Source organism: Arvicanthis niloticus, chromosome 2 (assembly GCF_011762505.2).
Source record: "Arvicanthis niloticus isolate mArvNil1 chromosome 2, mArvNil1.pat.X, whole genome shotgun sequence".
Taxonomy (NCBI): Eukaryota; Metazoa; Chordata; class Mammalia; order Rodentia; family Muridae; genus Arvicanthis; species Arvicanthis niloticus.
This window is the reverse complement of record NC_047659.1, coordinates 63,850,670-63,868,085: the sequence shown is the minus strand read 5'-3', so window position 1 is coordinate 63,868,085 and position 17,416 is coordinate 63,850,670. Positions and strand designations below refer to the sequence as shown.

Genomic DNA, 17,416 nt, shown 5'->3' with positions numbered 1-17,416 from the left:
CTTTCTTCTTATGGTCTGTGAGTTGTATCATGGGTATTCTGAGCTGTTGAGCTAATATCCACTTATCAGTGAGTATGTACCTTGTGTGTTCTTTTGTGACTAGGTTACCTCACTCAGGATGATATTTTCTAGTTTCATCCATTTGCTTAAGAATTTCATTGTTTTTTTAATAGCTGAGTAGTACTCCATTGTGTAAATGTACCACATTTTCTGTATCCATTACTCTGTTGAAAGACATCTGGGTTGTTTCCAGCTTCTGGTGAAAGAGTTAAAAATTTTTAAACCATCCACAGACGGAGTCAAGAGTGCAGATCAGCTTGTTCTGCATTCTGGGTCCTAGGAAACTAGCTATCCACAAGACAAAATAGATGATAGATTGAATAGAGTTCAGAGCTGGGAGTTCAAGATAGCGTGACCAAGTGCTATGGGTACCAGAAACTAAAAACTGACCATAAGATAGATTGAATAGGGTTTGAGCTGAGAGTTCAAGTTAGTGTTCCTGTGTACCCTGGATACCAAGAGAGTTTGAGTTGTGCATCCTGGATACCAGGAGAGTTTGAGTTGGGAGTTCTCAGCGTGCCCATACATCCTGGATACCAGGAACTTGGCTGATTATGTATAGGCTCTTAGAGAATAGCCTGTTCCTTGTGCCTTGTCACAAACTGAATAATGGGCTGGGACTTTCCACAGGTGCTCTCCAATAGCCCTCCCTTACTCCCCCTGGGTTGTGGTTCCCCCCCTGAGTTGTGGTTTTGGGATTTAAATTCTCTCTGTCTCCAAAGCCCCGGGGTCAGACCCCATTGCCCCTGCGTGGGCTACAGGTCTTGACCTCAGTACACTGATTAAAATATGCCTCTTGCTGATTACATCAAGTTTGGTGTCTTGCAGTTATTGGGGTGGCCATGATTTCCCGAGGCTTGGGTGAGGTCCTTCATTCCTGGGGGCCTTACACTGGCTATTTATAAATAAGGCTTCTATGAACACATTGGAGCACGTGTTCCTGTTATATGTTGGATCATCTTTTGGGTATATGCCCAGGAGTGGTATAGCTGGGTCCTCAGGTAGTACTATGTCCACTTTTCTGAGGAACAGCCAGAGTGGTTTTCACAGTGGTTGTAGCAGCTTGCAATTCCTCCCAACAATAGAGGAGTGTTCCTCTTTCTCTACATCCTTGCCAGAATTTGCTTAGTTGTTTTCTTTTAATGAATGGATGGTGACAACTAAATCAGATATATGCTCCTGGATCAGATGTTACTAAAGGAGAGAGTGGAATTCTCTAATTGTTGTTTTGCCAACTTGGAAAATGATACCATTTGTGATGGTTTGTATATTCTCGGCCCAGGAAGTGGAATAGGTGTGTCACTGTGGGTGTGGGCTATAAGACCCTCATCTTAGCTGCCTGGAATCCAGTATTCTGCTAGCAGCCTTCAGATGAAGATATAGAGCTCTCTGCTCTGCCTGCACCATGCCCTGCCTGGATGCTTCCATATTTCCATCTTGATGATAATGGACTGAACCTCTGAACCTGTAAGCCAGCCCCAATTAAATGTTGTTCTTTATAATAGTTGGATTGGTCATGGTGTCTGTTCACACCAGTAAAACACTAAGACATAAGTTGGTACTAGAAGTGGGGTATTGCTGTCGTAGGCCTGAGCATGCTTTTGTCTGGAAGAATGTAGATTGTGGGACTGGATTTGGAAAGCAGTGGAATGCTTTAAGTGGTGCTTAATGGGTTATCCTAGTAAGAATATGAAAGACTTTGTTGTTGATATGGATTAGAACTGTGCAGACCTGGCCCAAGAGAGTTCAGTGGAGAAAATTTCAGTATGTGGTCTAGAGACTATTTTTGTGGTATTTTGGGAAAAAATGTAGTTTTTTTTTTTTTTTTTTTTTTTTTGCTATTGTTCAAAGAGTTTGCCTGAGGCTAAGGTGAAGAGATTTAGAGTAATTGCTTTGAAAAAGGAAGTCTCAAAACAGCCTGGTGTAAATTTTTATGTGTGATTACTGAAGCTCACTCTTATGAAGAGTATTATAATGAAAAGGAGCAAGTTGAGAAGAGAAAAATACAAAATGTGTGGTTGGAGCACCAGGGAGTGAAATGAAGCTGAATCCTGTGTTCAAGGATATTAAATTGAAATAAAGGAGTAGTGATCTTGGGGCAAGATCCTACCTGACTAAGTTTAGATCCAGGCATGGTAGTACAAACCTTTAATTCCAGGAGGCACAGACAAGCAGATTTCTGAGTTCAAGGCCAGCCTAGAACAAAGCAAGTTCTAGGTAAAGAAAAACTTAAATTCAGGCTTGGTTGACCACACCTTTAATTCCAATGCTTAGGAGACAGGCATGAGATCTTTGAATTCAAAGTCAGTCTATGGAGCAAGTTCCAGGACAGCCAAGCTTAGAGAGTGAAGAAGTTGGAAAATAGAAAGCTTATGATAATGTACTAGAACAAGGGGTCCATGTTCCAGCCCCAGCAAGCAACAGAACTTGGCAGTTTTAGCTATGTGGTTCTGGCTTTAGAGTCCAGAGTAGAAGGGATTACTGGGATTGCTGGTTAGCTGGAGCTAAGAAATTAGTGGTGATTAAGAAGAGACCAGTATTACTGAGGTAAAATCTTCTGGGAAGTGTTTTCTGAGAGCAGAAAGAAGATGTGTTCCACAGATAACCAAGGTTATACCTTGTGCTACAGCTGTATTTAGTAATGTGTAAGAGCCACCCAGGTGGTACTGGTCTTGAAGATATTGAGAAGTCATGAAGAGCAGCTGAGGCTTGGCACTGTGAGATGCTATGGAAGGTCACTGGTGAAGATGCAGCCTCAGTTGCAGTTGATGGCCCAGGACTGAAGGGGTCATGCAAAGAAGTTGAGGATTGTTACCATGAAGAAAGTCTATGCAAGACTTGTCGCTACCCACGTCAGACCTGCAGAATAAGGCAACGGCAACCGTGTTCTTCTTCAAGTGGTTTATTCAGCTATCCCTGTACAGCGCGCTTCCTCTCTCTTTCTCTTCTCTTCTCCTGTCTTCCCCAGCTTCCGCAGCCCCTTATATGCATTACCTTGATCCTATCAGCAGCTGCCATGAAGTCACTAATTGGCCACTCTCAATCACTCGAGGTGGGGTGATCAGGTAACCACACCTCTCAGCGCATACAACTCCATATATGGAGTTGTCTTTTCTCTCAAGCAATGCGTATGCCAAGTGCCACTTTGTAATGGTGAGAGTGGAGCTGCTTCCCACAAAGACTATTGGTGAAGCCTAGTTGCAGTGGAAGACCCCAGCATATTGGAGATGCCAGTACCATGGAATGATCACTAAGAACAGCAGTGGCAGTAGAGTGGATCAACCTGAGCTTAGAGTGCTACAGAGGGTAAAACTGGAGAAGTGATGCTAGCCCTTTGGAGGAGCCCAGAAGATCATGTGTGGATCTCAGATACTGAAACAAGAAGCTGTAACATTGAAGTTGTCTTGGAGACCCCAAGATTTTTGAGATGCCAGAGCCATAGGATATCTGCTGAGGAAAGCGGCTAACAGGGAGTGGAACCAGCCCAGGAGAAAGAAGTTTGTCGCAGTCAACAAAGATAAAAAAGGAGTTGAAGATCTGAAGACTGCTTTGACATTAGACAGGGAGATGCAGAGTTTGGAGTTTGCCCAGCTGGTTTCCTGTTTTGATTTGGAGATTGCAGTTAAGTGATTGGATGAATCTCAGAAGAGACCTTGTAGTTTGGACTTTTAACACTGTTGAGACTGCTATAGACTATGGGAACTTTGAAAGTTGGACTAAATGTATTTTTTATTATACTATGTTTAGGTATGGCCTCGATGACTCATATGTTTGAACAAGTCTGTGGGGGCCAGAGAGTGGTATGTGATGGTTTGTATATGCTTGGCCCAGGGAATGACACTGTTATAAGGTTTGGCCCTGTTGGAGTATGTGTGGTCTTGTTAGAGTAGGTGTGTCACTGTGGGTGTGGGCTTTTAGACCCTCATCCTAGCTGCCTGGAGCCAGTATTTTGCTAGTAGCCTTCAGATGAAGATGTAGAACTCTCAGCTCCTCCTGAACCATGCCTGCCTAAATGCTGCTATGTTCCCATCTTGATGATAATGGAGTGAACCTCTGAACCTGTAAGCCAGCCCCAATTAAATGTTGTTCTTTATAAGACTTGCATTGGTCATGGCATATGTTCACATCAGTAGAACTCTAACTCAGACATGCACAGAAAAGAGAAAGAATATTAAAAGTGGTACTGGAAAAAGGCCAAGTAACATATAAAGGCAGATCTATTTGAATTAAACCAGACTTCTTAACAGAGACATTAAACACCAGAACATCCCAGACAGATGTCAACCAGACCCGAAGAGAACACAAATGCCAGCCCAGGTTACTATACCCAGAAACACTCTCAACCACCATAGATGGAGAAGCAAAGATATTCCATGACAAATCCAAATTTAAGCATTATCTTTCTACTAATTTAGTCCTACAGAGGATACTAGAAGGAAAACTCCAACAGACCCAAGAAACACAAGAAATTAATCATCTTGCAACAAACCCAAAAGAAGAGAATCACACACACATAATACCTCTTCCAACAACAAAATAACAGGAACTAACAATAATTGGTCTTTAATATCTCTTAACATCAATGGACTCAATTTTACAATAAAAAGATATAGGCTAACAGACTGGATACGTAAACAGGAATCAGCATTTCACTATACAAGAAGTACACCTCAGGGACAAAGACAGACACTACCTCAGAGTCTCAGAGTAAAAAGTGGAAAAAAGTTTTCCAAGTAAATGGTCTCAAAAAAAAGCAAGCTGGACTAGTCATTCTAATATACAGTAAAAACCAAAAGTAACCAAAAGAGATAGGGATACCACTTCATATTCACTAAATACAAAATCCATCAAGATGAAGTCTCCATTCTGAACATTTATGCTCCAAGTGCAAGGGCATCCACATCTGTAAAAGGAACTTTGCTAAAGCTTAAAACACACATTGAACCTCAGGCAATAATAGTGGGAGACTTCAACACTCTCCCCAATGAGATGGGTCTGTTTTTCATACCCTGATCTTTTGTCTACATGAGACCCTGTGTCACCCTCCCTGTGAACAAGTTGTGGCTGTGTTTTATACAGTTGTCACATCTCTCTTGAACCCCATTATTTACTCTTTCAGAAATACTGAGGTGAAAATGCCATGAGGAGACTTGTCGGGAGGAAGGTGACTTAAGAAGAGAAATAGAACATTCAGGCAAAAGACAGACAATAGAGATGGGAGGTTGGGGGTTTCTCAGGTCCCACTAAGTCTCTACCTTGTTTGACAGTGGCCTTTTTGACATTTCCATTTTCTCATCTTTATGACAATAAAAAATGAGTGAAGAAGGAGTAAGAGACGTAGTCTAGTGCCACAGTGGTCCTGAGGCAGTCTGGCAAGTCTGGAGAAAGTGAACTTCCTCAGAACCCCAAATCAGTCTGGGAAGGTTGAGGAGGAAGATAAGGAAGAAGGAGGCAGTGTTCATTGCTTGGCACTTGGTTGGTGTTCCATTAATATTTACCAACTAAAGAAATGAGCAAATAAATGAAATTATAGAAAATAAATGCAAATAAAGGAAGATGAAAAATATTTACTCACTCACATTGAATACTGTAGTGTTACAATGAGAAAAAGAGTGAGAGAGTAAGAGTGAGAGGGAGGGAGGGAGGGAGAGAGAGAGAGAGGGAGGGAGAGAGGGAGGGAGAGAGAGAGAGAGAGAGAGAGAGAGAGAGAGAGAGAGAGAGAGAGAGAGAGAAGAGTTAATTTGAATCCTTCACTCCAAAGGCTGAGTTTCTTCTGGGTATATAAATGAATAATTGTATAAAAAAACAAATAAAATTATTTTTCAGAGTACATCAGTTCCTATTGGAGGGCAGAGTGCTACTGTAGTTCCACTTTCAAAGGCAGGTTGGGAGAGGGCTGGGAAAAAGCAAGTGAAATCTTACATGAGGTGTATTAGCACTGCCTTTTAAAAGTAATTTCCTCCTTTCAATCCTTCCTATGTAGAACCATAACACATTGTCTTTTAAATTTATGGATTCTTTTACGTTAATCTCTCTCTCTCTCTCTCTCTCTCTCTCTCTCTCTCTCTCTCATACACACACACACACTCACACATACACACATTCGTACACACACATATTCTAAAACACATAAATATAGTCCTGGTGTGTGTAATGTATAATGTTACTTGTATTTATGTTTTCAGGACCAATCATTTGGTCTTGGATAACCAATTAGTGTGCTCTTCTTGTGGGAAGATTATTTCTCTCATTCTAAACATTTCTTAGAGGCTTGCAGTGTTTTGTCTAGGGTTGAGATCTAGTGAGCTTTTCCTGTTCCATGTTGGCATATCCATTAGTGTCATCTTTGTTCAGGTTAGGTTTAGGCAGCCATGATGGTGATACTTTATGGTTGTAATTTCTGACATTTCTAAGAGACAATCTTACAGCAGACTGTTCCTCTGGCTCATACAATCTTTCAGGCCTCTTTTTCTACAATGATCCCTGAGCCTTAGATGCAAAGTTGTGTTGTAGATGTATCCGTTGAAACTGGGTTTTGGAACTCTGAATTTTGGTTGGTTGTGGTTTTCTATAATGGTCTGTGTTTGTTGCAAAGGCATGCTTCCTTCATGAAGGGTAAGGAATATACTTATATCTGTGAGTAGAAGACAAATATTTAGAACATAATTGGAGATTGTGCTGGTTTTGTAAAATGGTGGTTTTAAGTTCTTTTCCAGATTCATGACTTCACTAGCCCTGAAGAGTTGACAAGGTTTCCAGTACCAGGCACAACTTCCCTCCTGTTGAAGGGTATGCTTAACTGCTTTAAAAAGTGATTGAATAAATATGCACTCTAGCCAGTAATGGCTAAACCATAAGTATTTAAATAGATTCTGTTGTTATCCACCCTTGCCAACATGGTACCACCACGTGTTTCTAGTGTATGTACAATGCACATTCTTTGTTTACCTGTGATGCTACAACAAGAATTCTAGTTTAAAATAGCTCAAACAAAAATATTTATTTCTTAATGTTTTGAGAGCTCAAAGTGAGGGCCCCAGAAGATTAGGTACTGGCTGAGGGCTAGCTTCATAACACAAGGATCCAGGTTGAATTATTTGGCCAAGGGAAAAAGTGGTAACAGAGATCTGAGTGAGAGTGAATCTATAGGCAACTGAGATGGGTATTGAGCTTTTTTATATGGACAGTAAAGTGTGACTGTGTAATCTGTGAAATCTGGAGTCACAGGTTCTTTCAGACTTTGTCTACCTCTCTGTATAATCCTGGGCTATGGCCAAGACAGGGCCTCAGAGGACTGTGATGTTTAAATTACTGGTTCAGTGCCAACTTCCTCCAGCTTGGGAGGTGGAAGAGAGTGCTTTATTTTAAGAGTTGAGTCTTCATTTCAGATAGTCAGAGAAGACGCCTTCAACTTAGTCTGGTTTTCAGAACAGGAGGAAAAATAGGGTGATGTTATTCCTTTTCTGGTTGGGCATCTATTTAATGACTTCATCCAAAAAGTCAAACATTGGGGTGCCAGAACTGGGATCTTTAGGTAGGAAAAACAGTTATCTATTTCCCTAATTGTCTTCTTACTTTCTGACTGAAGAGAGCCAGAAAAGAAGGGACTAGGATGTAGGGCAGCTGTCTGTGTGATGAGGCTGTGGTAGTTAAAACAGGAAGCATGTTGGAAACTGCTCTTATAGTCAGAGTTAAAAAGTACAACCGGAACGTCAGAAAATTTCAAACCTTCAGTAAAAGGGAAAAAAGTCTTTCCAGTTTTAACTTGGCCACACACGTAAGTTTTTCTCTATTGTTGATAACTATTTTCTAAGGTCAAAGTTTATATTTGTTTTTTATACTATAATGTCACAAAATAATCTCTTTGAAAATTGTATACCTGTGTATGTGTGTCTCTCTGTGTGTGTGCATGGATATCTGTGCCTGTGGACAGCAGAGGTCAGTGTTAGAAATCCTCATCAGTTGCTATAGTTTTGGTCTAGTCAGATTCTTTTTCTGAACCTGGAGATGATGGCTTTTGCAAGACTGACTGGCCATTGAGCTTCAGGGCTCTACCTTTTCCTACCCTAGTGTTGGGATTACAGATGTGTGCTGTTTTTCTTTTAACACGGATGCTAGAGAGCTGAACTCAGGTCTTCATGTTTGCACTACAAGCACTTCACTGAGTTATCTCCCAATTCTCTTCTTTGACTTTTAAAATGACTCACAGTTAACTTTTCTTTTTGAGTTTTGATTCATTTCTGAAATTGTCCTTTATACTTGATATAAGGGTTTAAACTGAGAAATGAGACAGAGAAGTTAATAATAACTTAAACTGTTTTTGGAAAGATCTTGGTGGCCACAGTGTGTTCACATATTTTTTTTTATTTGACCCTCTAAAACTCTCCAGGGCAACTGTTGGCAACCTCATTATGCAAGTAAAGAAGCTATGGAGTTGCACTCATGAGTTCATGGATTGCAGATTGAAATGATTTAAATACAACACATGCTCTAAATCCACACAACTTTCATTTGGTTCCCTACCCCACCCACAACTCTGCCTCTTCTCTCCAGAAGCTTGAAATCATTTATGTCTATGGCTCCACACAGATATATTACAACCCTGAAAAACTATAACTTTTGGTTAATGTTTCAAGAGAACTTGAATTAAGAAGGCCTCACTCATACACTGATTATTGAAAATTAAAGATTATTCTGTAGTTGGCTTCTGAGAACTTTGCAGACTGACAGCAAGGGAGGAAAGAAGGCACACTGAAAGTATAATGTGGGGGGAGGGACACTACTGACAAATTGTGGTCCTCCCCCTACACAGTACTGTGTCTGGCTCCGTTCACTATTCAAACAGATCAATTACATACAGTTATAATTTTCCTAGAAAAGAGAGATTGATCTGGACAAAGAGATGATTCAGGCAGGAAAGTAGTAGCTATGTAACAAGGAAGTCTGAATTTGAACTCTAGAAACTACATAAAAATCCAGGAGTGGCAGCATATGCCTGTAACCTAAGTGATGTCAGGGCAGAGTGGTAGGAGGATTCCTGCAGCTCATCTGCCAGGCATTCCAATTAAATTGATAAACTCCTGGCTTAGTGAGAGACTCTGCCTCAAAAAATGTAACTCCCAATGAGTTTCTCTAGCTTCCACATACACATTTGCTCATACTCACATGAAAACACCCATGCACCTCACCACCACAATCAACCGATGTCTTTTCTAACTTATTCATCCAAGTGATTTTTCTCCATTATGTTAATTATAATTTCCAATTCAAGAATATATTTGTGATATAAATGTGAGATTTGGTGTTTCTTCTTTATAGATACATAGCGAGATCATGCAGAGATGCCAAACTCTGAGTCTGTATATTTACTTATTATAATTACATTACAATGTAATGGTTATGAAGGTGCTCTCTATCCATTTCATCAAGTATAAAAACATAAACATTCAAATGGTAAAAAAAAAAACAAAAAAAACAAAACAAAAAAAAAAACCATTTTTTTCCCCACAGATCCCACAGATGTTTGGTAAGAAATTTCAAAATTGTCATCTGAGAGGCTGAGCTGGGGCAACATCGAACATACTCTGATTTCCACAGTGTTAATGATTTTCCAAAGAGATAAGAAATTACATAGAAAAACAAATGGTGGCGCTGCGGCTAAGGTAGCTGCCTGCAGAGGGCGAGCCCCTGCCCTTTGCTCTCTCTCTCCTGGTTCGAATCCCGCTTTCCCCGTGTGACTCCGCCCGCATTTCATGGGAAAAAAAAAAAGAAAAACAAACATAAGCTGAGCTTCAGTATAAATAGTAATTAAACCAATGTGAATTAAAGGATGGGCAGAGGTTGAGTGGACAAAAGTACTTGCTGTGCAAGCATGAAGACCTGGGTTTGAATTCTCAGTACTCATGTCGAACAGCTGGGCATGGTTGTGTGAACACCTGTAACTCTAGCATTGGAGAGGGAGAGGAAGAAGCAGAGACTAAGGATTTTTGAATTTGCTGGCTTCCAGCCTAGTTCCAGGTTCAGTAGTGACCCTGTTTCAGTGTAACCTGGTAGAAAGTGATAGGATAGGAGACATGATGGCCCTCTCTGAGGCTTGTGCAATGTGCATGCACACAAATATAATAATAACGAATTAAAACAAGAATGATGAAATTTAGCTAATTTCTTGGTAGTTATTTCTGGCTAGGTTGAGAGAAATAGGTAATCTACATATTATGGCATTAGCTATCTAAATTGGAAATGCCTCAAAAGTGTATATACTATTATTAAACGTTGCATACTATATATCACTTGGTATAAAATTAAATGTATAGTATAATTTAAAAAGTAAAACCGATAGTGAACTAAAATCTGTTTGTAGAGGAAAGGATCAATGAAAACACGTTAGGAAATAGTGTTTTTTTAAATTGTCAGATAAAGTAAAACTTCTCACTTCTCTCAATTGTTTTCTAAATTCTTCCTAATAATTGTGAGTAGCCATTCAGTCTCTGCCATTGCCTTTTTGACTTTTGCCTGAAGGCTCAGTTGATGTGTATCATTGCAAAAACCAGGGCTCAATCCTTTCTTTTCCCTCTGTTCCTCTTGTCCTTGTGTGCTGCTAGTAACCTAGGTTCTGAGAGGAAATGGTGTATGTAATTGGGAGCTCAAACTGGGAAGTCAGAAGGCACAGGGGCAGTGTTTGTGACTTGGGCTGGATACTTAGTCATTCTGTATCAAATTTCTAATGTAAGAAACATAAGAATTCTGTATGATTGTGTAAGTCAGCAGTGGGGGAGGCTCAAGAGCAGTGGTTCAACCTGTGGGTTGAAACCCCTTTAGGAGCTGCATATTAGATATGCTGAATATTGGATATTTACATTACAATTCATAACAGTAGCAAAATTATAGTCATGAAGTAGCAATGAAGTAATTTATGATTGAAAGTCACCACAATATGAGAAACTGTATTAAATGGTTCCTGCATTAAGGTTGCAAACTACTGCTTTAGAGGAACAGAAATAAGCTTGTTCTGTTTAATTTTATTTTTTAAAAAAGTAAAAAATAATCCAATGAGTAAGGTAAATTGAATCCATTTTAACATGTAAATTTTGAAAACATAAGACTTATGAGTACCATCCCATGATTAAATACACTGTAATTTATTAAGAAGGAGACTGAAGCTATTTTGACATAGAGAAGGCAATTAAATGTACTTATCAGTGTAAGAGCACAAAAATGTTTATTTATCAGTTATGAAGGAGGGAATTTGGTATTTTATTATAAAAAATAATATACATTTATCTATTTATTTTGTTTAGGTAAATGCTAGAGCCTGAGTTCTGCATTATTTTTCATATTATTTTTAGAAGATTATAACACACCAGTTTTTCCCAGGCTTAGGTACTTGAGGCCTTATCGGATTTGGATTCTCAAAGGTACTTCACATTTAAAATGTTATTTTTGAATTATTTTACAACATACATTAAACTCTAGGTTTCTTGTAAGGAAGCTTACTTTGACTAGTTTAAAAACATACAAAAGGTTTAAAAACAAACTTGTCCTGTACCCCAGAATTTTTGTTATATAAAATTTCAATTACAATTCTAATATTTTATCTAATACAAAATCCAATAGCTTAATGTTCACATTTAATATAATGTACTCCTACTAAGCACGTTCTGTAGAATGCAATATCTCAACTTTGGAATAGAAATATTTTTTTCATGAACATATCATTTGTCACTGTTGTTCCTTACCAGAAGTTTAAAAACAAAACCAGAAACACCACAAAGTGTTTTCTAAGAAATTCCTGAGTGCATGATTGTCATGTAAGGAATGTTGTCTACTCATTCTCAACAATGTCATTAAAATTTCTCATTTTTCAGGCCTCCCTTTTCTCAGGAGAAGGGAAGGAAGAGTGGATGGGGAGAGAGCTGGGGAAGGAGGGATGGGAGGAAAGAAGGGAGGAGAAGCTGTGATCCAGATGTAAAGTAAATAAATAACTTAATAAGAAGAAAAATAAATATTCACAAAGAGGAAAATTAACATTTTTCTTAGAATCAAGACTATAAAACTTTTATAGTGATACTGCCACTTTAAGTGAATGTTCAAGAACTTGATTTCAGTCTAACTGCATTAAGTATCTTCACTGATGGAAATAATAGAAGATGAGAGTTAAATTCTATGTATGGAAAACTGAATGTTGATACAACTCTATTTTAGATTTAGAAAACTGGAAATATGGTATCGTGTTGATTTTGTTCAAGACTTGAAATATAAAGGAAGATTGCTTAAGGCAGTTGGTGAAATTGATATATTGGTGCTCTGATAGGTAGCATGTAACTTGCTTCTTAACTTTTCACAAATTAGGTGGTTTTGACCCATCTTTGAGTCTCTCTGTACTGTCTTGATGGCAAGTTTTCATTTTCCTTCTTAAGCTTGCTATTTCTTTTTTCAGTTTAATAATTCTTTCCATCTGTTCCCATAGGGCTCCTAAAGGCATAACTATATTTGACTTTAAGTTACATGATCTAGTTTAGTTTCCTCAAAAGATTCTTTGACTTGAATTTCATAGACTTTATACAGGCACAAACATCAAGAATGGCTAGCACAGCATCCATTTTAAGTCATTGTGTTTGTACTCATCCAAACAGGAGGCTTCAGAGAGCTTTTAAGAAGGAAAAGGTTCTCCCTTCCTTCCTTCTTTCCTTCCTTCCTTCCTTCCTTCCTTCCTTCCTTCCTTCCTCCCTCCCTCCCTCCCTCCCTTCCTTCCTTCCTTCCTTCCTTCCTTCCTTCCTTCCTTCTTTCCCTCCTTCCTTCCTTCCTTCCTTCCTTCTTTAACCAAGGCAAAGCTCTTCTTTCAGGAATGAAAAGGGAACTGTGGAAGATGATATTAAGGCCCTTGATGTAGGTGGCATCAATTTGTAGGCATTCCTCTGGCCTAGCACTTGGTGTTAACTCCCCCCCACCCCCCAGCTCTGAGTCAGGCTGTATGGCAGGCAGGGCCAGTGGAAAGAAGGGCATGTGCCGCACAGGGCAGGCAGGAAGAGCCACCTTCCCCTTCTCAATATTAAAAAGACATGTTTACTGGCCCAGGAGCTCCAGGTGCTGATGTTCACCTTCACTTTCACTTCCCACTTAAAGGACCTGATGTATGTCTGGTAGTTGCCCCAAATGAAAAGATTGGAGGTGTTTTACCCATTGATTAATTACTCTGAAACTCAGTTCAGCAGAGGTAGGCCTGCTACTGGTAGGGGTGTGGATGAAGAGAACTGTTGAAAATATTCTTAGTCTGAGAAAAAGAATCTACTATTATTGTCTTCAAAAATAAAGATAAAGAAGACATTGACGACTGGAGTGATGACCAAGCAGAAAAAGAGTTTCCAGTATGAGTGTGAAGACCAGAATTCAGACTTCCAGTACCCCAGGAAAAGATGTTGCAGACCAGCTGTGATACCAGTATGCAGGAGGCAGTGACTCCGGTATCTCTGGGGCAATTTGTCTAACCAAATAGCTGTATCTGTAAGCTTTGGTTTTCAGTGAGAGAGATTCTGACTCAATGTATAAGAAATGGAGTAGCTGAGAAAAACACCTGATGTCAACCTCTGGCTTCTGCACACACATGCATGTACAACTGCACACACATGTGAACACCCAGCTACACACGCATAGTGCATCAACCCACATACACAAAGACATACACACACACACATGATAAAAATGTACTCCCTCTTATATGCCCCAAAGCAAAACATACAATAGCTTGAGAGGTATTTATTTTGTCTATTCCTTTACACTTCCCTGAAATAACATGATTTATATTGCTAATACATCTTTATTTAGGGATTCAGAATTTCAAATAATTATACTCTATGAATACTGTTTTCCTTCAGCCTCCAGATACTTGAAATGTTTCAAAGAGTCAGTAACTGAACTTCCTTGGTAAGTTTCCGGATGCAGTTCATGGATAGTCCACACAATGTCACAGAATTTTTCATGCTGGGACTCTCCCAGAACCCCATGGTGCAGAGGATGCTGTTTGTGCTTTTCCTGTTGGTCTTCCTGGTCTCTGTTGGGGGCAACTTGCTCATCATTGTCACTATCACCTTCAGCCCTACCCTGGGCTCCCCTATGTACTTTTTCCTCTCATATTTGTCCTTTATTGATACTTGTTACTCCTCTTGTATGACACCCAAACTCATTGCTGACTCCCTGCACGAGGGAAGAGCCATCTCGTTTGAGGGCTGCTTGGCCCAGTTCTTTGTGGCTCATTTATTGGGAGGAACTGAGATCATTCTGCTTACAGTGATGGCCTATGACCGCTATGTGGCCATCTGCAAGCCCCTACACTACACTACCACCATGACCAGGCACATCTGTGTTGTGCTGGTGGCAGTGGCTTGGGTGGGCGGCTTTCTGCATTCATCAACTCAGCTCTTTCTGGTCCTTCAGTTGCCCTTCTGCGGTCCCAATGTAATAAACCACTTTGTGTGTGACTTGTATCCTTTACTGGAGCTGGCCTGCACTGACACATATGTCATTGGCCTGCTGGTGGTAGCCAACAGTGGTGTGATTTGCCTGCTGAACTTCCTCATGCTGGCTGCCTCCTACATTGTCATCCTGCGCACTTTGAGGTCTCACAGTGCAGAGGGAAGACGGAAAGCTCTGTCTACCTGTGGGGCCCACTTCACTGTTGTTGCTTTATTCTTTGTGCCCTGTATATTTATTTACATGAGGCCATCATCAACTCTGTCCATAGACAAAATAGTAGCTGTGTTTTATTGTATTTTGACACCCATGTTCAACCCCCTGATTTATACTCTGAGAAATGCAGAGGTGAAAAATGCCATGAAGAGTCTCTGGAGAAAATGAAGAATTGTGAATGGAGGCTACAAGCTCCAGGTTGGGGAAATAAATTACAGCTGTAAGAATTCACATTTTGTATGGGACCTGAGTGATTGTCAAAAGTTTCAGGATAAAACTGCACGTATATTTGAAAATATGTATAAATCCACATGTAGAGTTTCTTCATAACAGTTTTCCCCAAACGCAAGTGTATAGAAGAGCAACCTTTGTCTTTCTTACTTATGTTTAATTGGAAATCTCTCCCAACCTGGGATACTAAGCATCTATGATGAGCAGAGTGGCTTTGTTGATGACTAGTAACCTGCTGCTCCACCTTGGGTGCTGCACTGTGCATCACTTTAGTCACTCATGGTTCATCCTGCATCTGTATTCTATCTACAGTAATAACAGAGGAAGCTATAGCTTAGATATTGACAATACAGCAAATGAGCTTAGCATTGACAGCTCAAATTGTGAAAGTACACAAAGCTTGTTTGTACCTAAATCAACATGGACAACATGGATAGTGAAGTACGTTTCTACATAATGTATGTAGGTGAGCCCTCATCACATACAAATGATGAATGTTAACTAAGTGTATGGTATGCTCCTTTAAAAAAACAACTTATTTATTTATTTTTATTTACATCCCAATCATTGTCCCCTCCTGGTTCCCTGTTACAGAATCCCTCCCTCTGTGACCCTCACCTTTTCCTCTGAGACAGTGAGCCCCTCACCCTCTGATTGCTCTTCACAGTTGTGCATCAAGTCTCTGCAGGATTAGGTGCATCCTCTCTCACTAAGGCCAGATTAAACAGCCCAGGTGGAAAATAGAATCCACAGACAGGCAACAGCTTTAGAGAAAACCCCTGTTCCAGTTGTTGGGGGACCAAAATCTAAACAAAATAGATAATGTTTATAGACAGATACCACTTACCAAAGTTAAATCAATATCAGGTAAATTATCTAAACAGTCTCATAACACGTAAGAAAATAGAAGAAGTCATTAAAAATGGTTCAACCAAAAACCACTCAGGTCCAGATGATTTTAGCACAGAATTCTACCAGGCTTTCAAAGAAGAGCTAATACCAATAGTCCTCAAACAATTCTACAAAATAGAAACAGAAAGAACACTGCAAAATCCATTCTATGAGGCCACAACCACATACCTGATACCTAAATAGCACAAAAAGACTCAACAAAGAGAATTTCAGACCAATTTTGCTTTTGAATATTTATATAACAATCCTCAATAAAATTCTCACAAACGGAATCTAAGAACACATCAAAAACTTCATTTGATCATCCCAGCTTGTTGAGTGCTCAGGCCAAACTGACCTGAGCAGCCAGTGGAACTTCCATTTTCCTCCTACTTCTCTGCCCACCCTCATCAGACCTGCTGTTCCTTAATCATACAGGTAAGCTTCCCTTCCCCTATCCATCTTTCCTGCTTGCTGAGTTCTCTGGAGCAAGCCACGCTGCCCTGAGCAGCCTGCTATCCCAAGGCAACCTCTATTCTCTTCATACCACCCCTTTCACCTTCATCAGACCTGCTGTTCCTGAATCATACAGGAAAGCTTCCCTTTCCCCACCCCTCTTCCCAGATGCCTGAGTTCTCTGGGCATGCCAAGCTGCCCTGAGCAGCTTGCTCCATTCTCTCTCCACATCTCTGCCCACCTTCTTCAGACCTAAGGCTCCAAACCATACAGACCTGCTGATCCAGAACTATATAGTCCAAGGATACCCATCTGTGGAGAGCTTTTGAGGCTGCTTCTAGAAATTTGGCAAGCCAGGCAGTGGTGGCACACGCCTTTAATCCCAGCACTTGGTAGACAGAGGCAGGCAGATTTCTGAGTTCGAGGCCAGCCTGGTCTACAGAGTGAGTTCCAGGACAGCCAGGGCTACACAGAGAAACCCTATCTGGAAAAAAAAAATCCAAAAAATTTGGCAAGAAATTGTCATTGGGCAAGGACTCAGATAAGAATATTTGCATTTGGGCTGATACAAAGCTCAAGGTAAACTCAACCTAGGAATGTGTGGCATTCCTTTTATCTTGGTCATCCTGATTACCCCTAGAAACAGTGACCAGGAGGCCTTGTTTATTGCCTTGTTTGATCTCTTTGTTTATTTATTTATTTTTTTGTTTGATTGCTTTGTCTTTGCTCTAAGACTGGAGAAAAATAAATCTGCTTCAGCCACAGCACTGGATAGAGTCATGTTATAGTGCTGTCTAATTGTCTTTCTTTGCAATCCTCACTCCCTCCCTTGAGACCCTGTTGACTGACTGAGATGGCTTGGTCACCCATCAGAGATCTGCCACACTTGGACAAAAGTTAATTCTCACTCCCAATACCTATTACAACAGGAACATCCAGAGACTAAAGTCATCCACATGGAGGTCCTTGAAAGAACATAATCAACAAAAGCCAGAGCAATGACACCTTTAGAGCACAGCTACCCTACTACAGCAAGCCCTGGATATCCTAACACAGCAAAAACATAAGAAAGTGATCTTAAATGCAGTCTTATTAA

General features: G+C 40.1%; 1 protein-coding gene across 6 annotated transcripts; it reads left to right on the top strand.

Moving 5' to 3' along the window:
- Positions 1-7,304: 7,304 nt before the first annotated feature.
- Positions 7,305-16,157, top strand: LOC117703544 (olfactory receptor 4C3D). Of its 6 annotated transcripts, none has more exons than XM_076929177.1 (3): positions 7,380-7,837; positions 11,358-11,474; positions 13,932-16,157. In XM_076929177.1, exon 3 carries the CDS (start codon positions 13,993-13,995, stop codon positions 14,908-14,910), a length of 918 nt encoding a protein of 305 aa, XP_076785292.1. In that variant the 5' UTR covers positions 7,380-7,837; positions 11,358-11,474; positions 13,932-13,992; the 3' UTR covers positions 14,911-16,157. The 6 variants fall into 6 exon arrangements, 5 of the variants coding, with proteins under 5 accessions (XP_076785293.1, XP_076785292.1, XP_076785290.1 ...); XM_076929175.1 differs by having other exon boundaries at positions 7,383-7,837; positions 13,372-16,157; XR_013108690.1 differs by lacking the exons at positions 11,358-11,474; positions 13,932-16,157 and adding an exon at positions 9,571-11,336 and having other exon boundaries at positions 7,305-7,837.
- The last annotated feature ends 1,259 nt before the right edge of the window (positions 16,158-17,416 follow it).